This window comes from Lethenteron reissneri, chromosome 46 (assembly GCF_015708825.2).
Source record: "Lethenteron reissneri isolate LAM-NWPU_2019-01 chromosome 46, ASM1570882v1, whole genome shotgun sequence".
Taxonomy (NCBI): Eukaryota; Metazoa; Chordata; class Hyperoartia; order Petromyzontiformes; family Petromyzontidae; genus Lethenteron; species Lethenteron reissneri.
Genome location: NC_083824.1, coordinates 5,114,529 through 5,124,467, shown reverse-complemented (window position 1 = coordinate 5,124,467; position 9,939 = coordinate 5,114,529). Strand labels below are relative to the sequence as shown.

General features: G+C 54.8%; 1 protein-coding gene across 1 annotated transcript; it reads right to left on the bottom strand.

Moving 5' to 3' along the window:
• Positions 1 to 1,553: 1,553 nt before the first annotated feature.
• LOC133354172 (uncharacterized) lies at positions 1,554 to 8,150 on the bottom strand. The gene is made up of 2 exons (XM_061570806.1): positions 6,288 to 8,150; positions 1,554 to 2,483 (listed from the first exon to the last, which is right to left on the bottom strand). The coding sequence occupies exons 1-2, from the start codon at positions 7,587 to 7,589 to the stop codon at positions 2,469 to 2,471; spliced, it is 1,317 nt and encodes a 438-aa protein (XP_061426790.1). The 5' UTR covers positions 7,590 to 8,150; the 3' UTR covers positions 1,554 to 2,468.
• Between the last annotated feature and the right edge of the window lie 1,789 nt (positions 8,151 to 9,939).

Below are 9,939 nucleotides of genomic sequence, written 5' to 3'. Positions count from 1 at the left end.
TACTAGTGGTGAGTGTACTAGTGGTGAGTGTAGTGGTGAGTGTGCTAGTGGTGAGTGTGCTAGTGGTGAGTGTAGTGGTGGTGAGTGTAGTGGTGAGTGTGCTAGTGGGGAGTGTGCTAGTGGTGAGTGTGCTAGTGGTGAGTGTGCTAGTGGTGAGTGTAGTGGTGAGTGTAGTGGTGAGTGTGCCAGTGGTGAGTGTGCCAGTGGTGAGTGTGCTAGTGGTGAGTGTGCTAGTGGTGAGTGTACTAGTGGTGAGTGTGCTAGTGGTGAGTGTACTAGTGGTGAGTGTACTAGTGGTGAGTGTAGTGGTGAGTGTGCCAGTGGTGAGTGTGCTAGTGGTGAGTGTACTAGTGGTGAGTGTGCTAGTGGTGAGTGTACGAGTGGTGAGTGTAGTGGTGAGTGTGCTAGTGGTGAGTGTGCTAGTGGTGAGTGTACTAGTGGTGCGTGTGCTAGTGGTGAGTGTACTAGTGGTGCGTGTGCTAGTGGTTAGTGTACTAGTGGTGAGTGTGCTAGTGGTGAGTGTGCTAGTGGTGAGTGTGCTAGTGGTGAGTGTGCTAGTGGTGAGTGTAGTGGTGAGTGTACTAGTGGTCAGTGTAGTGGTGAGTGTACTAGTGGTGAGTGTGCCAGTGGTGAGTGTGCTAGTGGTGAGTGTACTAGTGGTGAGTGTAGTGGTGGGTGTACTAGTGGTGAGTGTAGTGGTGAGTGTACTAGTGGTGAGTGTAGTGGTGAGTGTGCTAGTGGTGAGTGTGCTAGTGGTGAGTGTGCTAGTGGTGAGTGTGCTAGTGGTGAGTGTACTAGTGGTTAGTGTAGTGGTGAGTGTACTAGTGGTGAGTGTAGTGGGGAGTGTACTAGTGGTGAGTGTGCCAGTGGTGAGTGTGCTAGTGGTGAGTGTACTAGTGGTGAGTGTGCCAGTGGTGAGTGTGCTAGTGGTGAGTGTGCTAGTGGTGAGTGTACTAGTGGTGAGTGTGCTAGTGGTGAGTGTGCTAGTGGTGAGTGTGCTAGTGGTTAGTGTACTAGTGGTGAGTGTAGTGGTGAGTGTACTAGTGGTCAGTGTAGTGGTGAGTGTACTAGTGGTGAGTGTGCCAGTGGTGAGGGTGCTAGTGGTGAGTGTACTAGTGGTGAGTGTAGTGGTGAGTGTACTAGTGGTGAGTGTAGTGGTGAGTGTACTAGTGGTGAGTGTACTAGTGGTGAGTGTAGTGGTGAGTGTGCTAGTGGTGAGTGTGCTAGTGGTGAGTGTGCGAGTGGTGAGTGTGCTAGTGGTGAGTATGCTAGTGGTGAGTGTGCTAGTAGTGAGTGTACTAGTGGTTAGTGTAGTGGTGAGTGTACTAGTGGCGAGTGTAGTGGTGAGTGTACTAGTGGTGAGTGTGCCAGTGGTGAGTGTGCTAGTGGTGAGTGTACTAGTGGTGAGTGTGCCAGTGGTGAGTGTGCTAGTGGTTAGTGTGCTAGTGGTTAGTGTGCTAGTGGTGAGTGTACTAGTGGTGAGTGTGCTAGTGTAGTAAGTATATATGGAGGCTTGACGACAGGATCGGAGGCACACTTATTTATTACACCAACACAGTTGTACAGGTCACTTGGCTACAGGGATTCTCGACAGCTAACCCCTCTAACCTATATCAATTCCTCCACTACGGGACTAGGGGAGGCTATCTGTCCCAGCTTGGTTAAGCTGGGATCCCGGCTCCCTGAGTCACCAGACCAGCTTCGTCTGGGCTCTCGGGGCCACGCCACCGGCTTGCCCTGGTCGGCCCTTATAAGGACAGCGAGCCAGGGGAGCTCTGGGGCCTACACTAGCTGGTCTTCCGTCTTCTCTGGTTAAAGCTGAGTCCCGACCTCGAGCCCTCGAGCTCATCACCTTTTATAGGACTCGCCCCCGAGGGGGGGCCCGTGGGGGATACACATGCGGACGTCGGTGCTAGCGCCACCCTTGTGTACGGCCGTAACCCCGCCCCTTGTGTTTGTTGGCCATCCGTGGCCATGCATAATCACACCTCAACATTCGTAGCCATGCGCAATTACACCTCTACATCACCCCCCCCTGTACAGCTCGCAGCCGTCCCTGGCTGCAAAAAAAAATCAGAATAAAGGTGCATCCCTCACAAAAACCCCGTGTGTGTGCCTCGCGTAATTTTTAACAAGAACAAGAGAACCTTAACAAGAACAACAACAGGAAGAGAGAGAGAGAGAGAGGAAAAAAAATAACCCGACGCACCCCCCCCGAATAAATACCCCAAAACCAACATATATACACACACTCCGGACGCCACCCCTCCCATTTTCCGCAAGGCCCCCCAACGGCCGACCTCACAATAGTCTGCGCGTTTTGGCGCGCGTCCGCGCGGCGGGCCCGTCACAAGGGCCCGTCCTGGCACGCTCAGTGACGGTTGTTGACGGTCCGGGTGCAAGAGAGTCAGGCGTCGCTGCCGAGTGACCCCCGACCCCTCCGGGAGGGGTTGGTGGGTGTGGACCCGTCACTCCTGTTTCACCTGGGGACGGAACAGTTGGCGTCAGGTTAGGCGAGTGCAGCGACGACGGGGAGTCGGCGACACCCTCACACGTTTGGCCATGCGTGTGTGTGTGTGAACCACGGGGCGGCGCGACAAATGGTTTTAACCTTGAGGGGTGCACATACCACCGGCGCCTCCCCCATTTGACGCGAACACATTGCGGCCGCAAAACCTGCACGACCTCCACTGGCCCCCGCCACGGCCGTACCAATTTCGACGAGGTTGCCAGCGGCACCTGAGGACAGTGCAACCACGCCCTGTCCCCTGGTTCCCATTTGACCACCTGCACCCGCCCCAACCGAAGCCTCTCGTTCGCCTTCTGGCGGAGTTCAGAATTTTGCACGGCCGCTTCCCGCGCCTCAGACAATTTAGCGATGTTAAATTTAATGTGTTCGGACAAATTAGACTTCGCCGGGAGCGCCGAGAGCTTCAGCTGGGTCGCCACAGGGGGGTTAACTTCGCGCCCATACATTAAAAAGAAAGGGGAAAATCCGGTGGCCGCATGAGGAGCCATTCTGTAGGCCTGCAACACACCGGCTATGCGGAGGTCCCAATCCGTCTGGGATACCGACACCTGCTGGGACAGCATGGACGTGATGGTCCGATGCAGCCGTTCCACCATCCCGTCAGTTTGTGGGTGATACGGAGAGGTCCGAACCTTCTCCGTACCCAAGAGGTCGCACACCTCACGTAGGAGTTTACCAGAAAAATTCCTACCCTGGTCAGTAAGCAGCCGTTCCGGAGCACCTTTGTCGAGGACATAGCCCTGGACAAAGGCCTCCGCGATGGCTGCTGCCGACTGGTTCGCCAGGGGCCAGGCCATAGGCCATCTCGTGAAGTATTCAACCCCCGTTAGTAAATACCTATTGCCCCTGGGCGTAGCGGGAAATGGCCCAAGTATGTCCAGAGCGACGAGCTCGTTAACCCGGAAACTTTTATGGACTGCAGCGGAGGGTTGGACCCCCTCGCAGGCGGCTTCCTCTGCGCGCATTGCGTGCATGACCCCAAGAGATCCCCCACGTCCTTTTCCATGCCCGGCCAGAAGAAATCCAGCTGGAGCGTGGCAAAGGTCTTGTGAACCCCCAAGTGCAGAAGCCGCTCATGAACAGCCCATACCACCTTACCCCTTAAAGCAGCAGGCACCACAAGCCGCTGGCGCCGGGTTTTTCCATCCCAGTGCATCAAAAGACCCTGGAACAACCCCCACGAGTCAACGTTTTCCACCCCCTGACCAGCCCCCCCGACGCGACGGCGCAAAGCGAGGAGGGAGGTGTCCTCCATTTGGAGGCGTCCCCATTCCGCGACCGGCAACCCCAGCAACGAATCCCTCCCTTCTTGCTCGATAGGACCCGAAGCCGAAGGTGCATCGGTAGCGGCCACGAGGACCGAATCGGTGGTGACGTTCGGGGGCCTACAACGCCCCGAACCCAACAGGCACGCGCACTCCGAAGTGGGTGGCAATCGTGACAGGGCGTCAGCGTTCGTGTGGCGGACACCCTTACGATATGTGGTGACAAAGTCATAGTCTTGGAGGATCTCCAACCATCGAGACAACTGGCCCGATGGTTGTTGAACCCGCAGGGCGTACTGTAGGGCCGCATGATCTGTACGGACGGTGAACCGCCGACCGTACAGATACGGGCGGTACTGCTGAATGAAATAAACAATGGCCAATAATTCCCGACGGGTAACGCAGTACCGCTGTTCGGCTGGAGACAGTACCCGACTACCGTAAGCCACCACATGCTCTACGCCCCCGATGAGCTGGGACAGCACACCCCCGATGCCCGTGTTACTTGCGTCAGTATCGAGCAAGAAGGGTTGTGAAAAATCCGGGTAATTCAACGGCGGAGCTCCCACCAAAGCATTTCTGAGGGCGCGAAAAGCAGCCTCCTCCTCCGGCCCCCAATGAAACCTGACTCCCTTGGACGTCAAGGCATGCAATGGTTTCGCAATCGTAGCGAAGTCAGCCACAAATCGCCGATAATACGACGCGAACCCAATGAAACTCCTGACCTCTCCCACAGAGGTGGGAGTCGGCCAGGAGCTGACGCATTCAGTTTTGGCGGGATCAGTGGATATCCCCGAGCGCCCAACAATGTGACCCAAATATCGCACCGATTCGCGGAGTAAATGACACTTCTGTGGTTTAAATTTCAAATTGGCAGCCCGCATTTTGAGAAAAACAGCACGCAACCTCTGGAGGTGTTCCTCGAAGGATTTGCTAAAGACGATGACATCGTCTAAGTAAATCAAACACGAATCCCATTGCAAACCTGCCAAGACCAATTCCATTAACCGCTGAAAAGTTGCCGGCGCAGAATGTAAACCCATCGGCAAACGGTTAAATTGGAAGAGGCCCTGCGGTGTACGAAAAGCAGTCTTAGGTTTCGATTCGTCATCCAGAGGAAGCTGCCAGAATCCAGATAGCAAATCAAGGGTGGAAAAGAATCGCGCACCGGCCAAGGCGTCGAGCGACTCATCCATCCGAGGAAGCGGGTACGCATCTGCCACAGAGATTTTGTTGAGACGCCGAAAGTCAACACAAAATCTCAGTGAGCCGTCGTGTTTTTTCACCAAAACGATCGGCGCGCCCCACGGGCTGGTGGAAGGGGAAATGATATCGGCGGCTAGCATGTCATCAACAGCCGATTTGACATGATCCTTTTCGGCGGGACTCAACCGAAAGGGATTTTGGCGGATTGGCGCGCTGTCACCCGTGTCAATATGGTGTCGCAGCAATTTTGTACAACCAATATCAAATTTGTGTTGACTAAAAACGTCAGCAAATTCGCTCAGGAGAACTCGCAGCTGCGCGCGCTGCGAGTCAGACAGGTCCACTGAACCCGCGCAAAGCGCATCCAGCCATCCGTCATCAGAGTCCGAATGCGGTCGCGACGGAGGATCGGTGGATACCTGACCCACGAGTGGTTCCTCATAGGGCACCGGCGTTGCGTGTGCAAGCACGGTCCCTTGAGGAACCACGGCCGTTCGCGATCCCACATTAAGGACTGCAATGAAGGGGTCCCCATCCCCTCTCACCATAGTCTGAGCCGCGAGCAAATCGGGTCCATTGACCCCGGCCCGAGATGGACCCAACAAGACCCCCCGATCCGCAACCCCTGCATCAAACGGCCGACGCAACCTAAGAGGGACGAGCATCTGAGCCCCCGGAGGCACGCGCACAGTTTTTGTGACGAGCGCCTGCACGGTGGCAAACGCCCGACGCTCCGTGGTGGGGGAAGACAGAAATGTAACGCGTCGGCCCGATGGGAGCTCAATGCACCCTTGGTCAATAAGGATACGGATGGGCATTTTGGCCAGAAAATCCGTCCCCAACAGGCACGGAACCGCGAGTGAGGAGGAAACCAAAACAGGGCCGGATAATTTAATGTCCCCAATGCAGATAGTGGCGCGGATTTGGCCAATAATGCCCAGAGAGCCCCCGTTAGCGGCATAGCACGGCACGTCAACAGGGAGCAAGGGACGACTTTGAACGGGAAGGATGTTATAAATTAAATCAGATATAATGGTCGCCGATGCCCCTGTGTCAATTAAAATCCGCACCTCTACCCCATCAATGTGACCGACCACGACCGATGATCCCGCCGACGCAGCAACGACACGATGGGCGAGCTCCGACCACTGACCCGGTTGGAGCGCTCGCCGCATTACCGAACAATCGCGCGCGACGGACGGGGAATTTGGAGCCCTGTTTAGTTGAGCGCGTGAGTGTGTGTCGGATGTGTGCGTGGGCCAAACGTGTGAGGTGCCGCGACTCGCCGTATTTCTCTGCTGGAGCTTGGGAGGAGACGGCGTGGCGTCCTGACGAGGTGTCGCCCCGCGCTGACGGGGAGCCCGGCATCCAGACGCAACGTGGCCTTGCAGGCCACAGTTGTAGCAGCGTGTGAGCGCCCCAGATGACCTGGGCTGCTCCTGGCGGCTCGGTCCATTCCGAGCCTGCGGTGCCGCCGATCTCCGTTCCCCTCGCCGCTCCACCCCGCAGACCTCCTCCGATGGGAGGGCGGTGGTCGCCATGGCATGGCCGGCCGCCCCCTTTGCCGCCTTCCGACGCAGGGACCGCAAGCCCCCGTGGATGTGGCGCGCGACCAGCAGGGACGACATCTCCGCGTCGTCCTGAGCCAAGACGTTGACGTCCAGCTCGTCAGCGAGTAGCAGCAGCTTCTCAGCTACCATGGCATCCACTCCTTCCTCGTCCATCCTTGGGAAAGCAGCCTTTGCCAGAGCCAGGAGAGCCGTCCGGAAGGCCAGGGGTGACTCGTTGGCGCCCCGACTCCGATCGTGGAACAGCTGCCTGCAGTCCGAAGGCGGCCCATAGACGGCTGACAGCAGCTGCAACGCCAGGTGTAGAGTGGCGCGCTTTTCCCTCGGCGCCGAGGTGAGGGTAGCCAGGGCGTCGTTGTCCAGCATCGCTGGCAGCGCGCGTAGAGCCTCGGCGTCCGTCCAGTTCGCCATCTCTTGATGAGCGATGAACCGCCTCTTGAAGCCGCCCCAGTCTCCGTCAGCGCCGACAAATTCTTTAAGAGGCGGCAGACGCTGTTGTAAGGCGGCGTCCGTGGCCGCAGAACGCTCTCCGTCGCTCCCCGCCGATGATACAGTGTGGGCGGGCCGTGCACATGGCATCGCCGGTCGCTCTGATGTTGACGCGCCGGCCGGCGTTGATGATGTCACGGCTTGTGCTTGGCGCTCAGCAGACACGTGACGCGGGCCGGCCCCGCCCTCCGCTCGTACTGTAGAGATGGCGGGAAATTTGACCGCGAGCCGCGTCGGGGTGGCGGGAAACGTCGCCCCGCGCCGGCTGCCGTCGTCGACCCGCGCTGCTCCTCCAGCCCCCAGCCGCGTGATCTCCTCCAACGCGGCGGCCGCGGCGTAGAGCAGGTCCGCCAGGCGGGAGTGGGCCAGCCGGAGTCCTTCGGCCGACGCATCCCCCTCCTCCTGTCGTAGCGGCGCGGGCGTACTCGGCCCCGGCTGCTCCGATTCGACCCCGGCCATCACTGGTGGAGATTCGGCCGCGGCGTCTTCCATCTCCGTCTCCCTGGTACGTGTCGTCCCTCGTGTGTCCATCGTTGGACGTTTACTTCTGACACCAGATGTAGTAAGTATATATGGAGGCTTGACGACAGGATCGGAGGCACACTTATTTATTACACCAACACAGTTGTACAGGTCACTTGGCTACAGGGATTCTCGACAGCTAACCCCTCTAACCTATATCAATTCCTCCACTACGGGACTAGGGGAGGCTATCTGTCCCAGCTTGGTTAAGCTGGGATCCCGGCTCCCTGAGTCACCAGACCAGCTTCGTCTGGGCTCTCGGGGCCACGCCACCGGCTTGCCCTGGTCGGCCCTTATAAGGACAGCGAGCCAGGGGAGCTCTGGGGCCTACACTAGCTGGTCTTCCGTCTTCTCTGGTTAAAGCTGAGTCCCGACCTCGAGCCCTCGAGCTCATCACCTTTTATAGGACTCGCCCCCGAGGGGGGGCCCGTGGGGGATACACATGCGGACGTCGGTGCTAGCGCCACCCTTGTGTACGGCCGTAACCCCGCCCCTTGTGTTTGTTGGCCATCCGTGGCCATGCATAATCACACCTCAACATTCGTAGCCATGCGCAATTACACCTCTACACTAGTGGTGAGTGTGCTAGTGGTGAGTGTGCTAGTGGTGAGTGTGCTAGTGGTGAGTGTGCTAGTGGTGAGTGTAGTGGTGAGTGTACTAGTGGTGAGTGTGCTAGTGGTGAGTGTACTAGTTGTGAGTGTGCTAGTGGTGAGTGTGCTAGTGGTGAGTGTACTAGTGAGTGTACTAGTGGTGAGTGTACTAGTGGTGAGTGTGCTAGTGGTGAGTGTACTAGTGGTGAGTGTACTAGTGGTGAGTGTGCTAGTGGTGAGTGTGCCAGTGGTGAGTGTACTAGTGGTGAGTGTGCTAGTGGTGAGTTTGCTCGTGGTGAGTGTAGTGGTGAGTGTACTAGTGGTGAGTGTGCTAGTGGTGAGTGTACTAGTGGTGAGTGTGCTAGTGGTGAGTGTACTAGTGAGTGTACTAGTGGTGAGTGTGCCAGTGGTGAGTGTGCTAGTAGTGTTTGTCTATGTGTTTGTGTTCCTCCCTTGTGATGGGACTTTGTAGGATGAACTTTGAGATTTATAAGGGCACGAAGTGACTAATAATGTCTGAATTGGTCGGTAACAAGGTCGGCCACTGATAAGGAGTTGACAGGTGTGTAGTAGTGGAGTGTATAGTGTATTGTACAGTGTGTAGTGTCGTGTATAGTAGTATATAGTGTAGTGTATAGGATGAATGTAAGAGATTATATAAGGGCACGGGGTGACCAATAAGGGGCCGTCCATAAATGACGTCACGCAATTTTGGACGATTTTGACGCCCCCCCCCCCTCGTCACACGGCGTCACGAAAAGTCAGACCCCCCCTCAAATATGACGTCACAAAGCTCTGCCCCCCCCCCCCCCCAAAACCATATTTCCATTTTGAAAATAAAACACGCTTAAAATCGCTTTAAACTATTGTCATTGTAGTACGTATTTAATGTGGCGCTGCACTCTGATGTTGTAGGAGAAAACATTTATTTAAAAGTATATTTAATTAAGTAGAACGCGTTGTCTATATTTATTTAAAGTTGCGCATTTTTGATGTGACGTCACATTTCTCAAACCCCCCCTCGTCACAAATCGTCACAAATGTCTGACCCCCCCCTAGGTGCATGACGTCATTTATGGACGGCCCCTTATCCCTTGTGATGGGGCTTTGTAGGATGAACGTTGAGATTTATAAGGGACACGGGGTGATCAATACGGTCTGAATTTGTCTGTAACAAGGTAGTCCACTGAAAACGGGTTGACATGTAGTAGTGGAGTATATAGTGTATTGTGTAGTGTATAGTGTAGTGTATAGTGTAGTGTATAGTGTAGTGTATAGTAGTGTATAGTGTAGTGTATAGTAGTGTATAGTGTCGTGTATAGTAGTGTATAGTGTAGTGTATAGTAGTGTATAGTGTCGTGTATAGTAGTGTATAGTGTAGTGTATAGTGTAGTGTATAGTGTAGTGTATAGTAGTGTATAGTGTAGTGTATAGTGTAGTGTATAGTAGTGTATAGTGTAGTGTATAGTGTAGTGTATAGTAGTGTATAGTGTAGTGTATAGTGTAGTGTATAGTAGTGTATAGTGTAGTGTATAGTGTCGTGTATAGTAGTGTATAGTGTAGTGTATAGTGTAGTGTATAGTGTAGTGTATTGTGTAGTGTATAGTGTAGTGTATAGTGTAGTGTATAGTAGTGTATAGTGTAGTGTATAGTAGTGTATAGTAGTGTATAGTGTAGTGTATAGTAGTGTATAGTGTAGTGTATAGTAGTGTATAGTGTAGTGTATAGTGTAGTGTATAGTGTAGTGTATAGTAGTGTATAGTATAGTG

Bases quoted from the DNA above. Each gene is read 5' to 3' on its own strand.
- LOC133354172 (XM_061570806.1), bottom strand. From the start codon at position 7,589: ATGGACACACGAGGGACGACACGTACCAGGGAGACGGAGATGGAAGAC.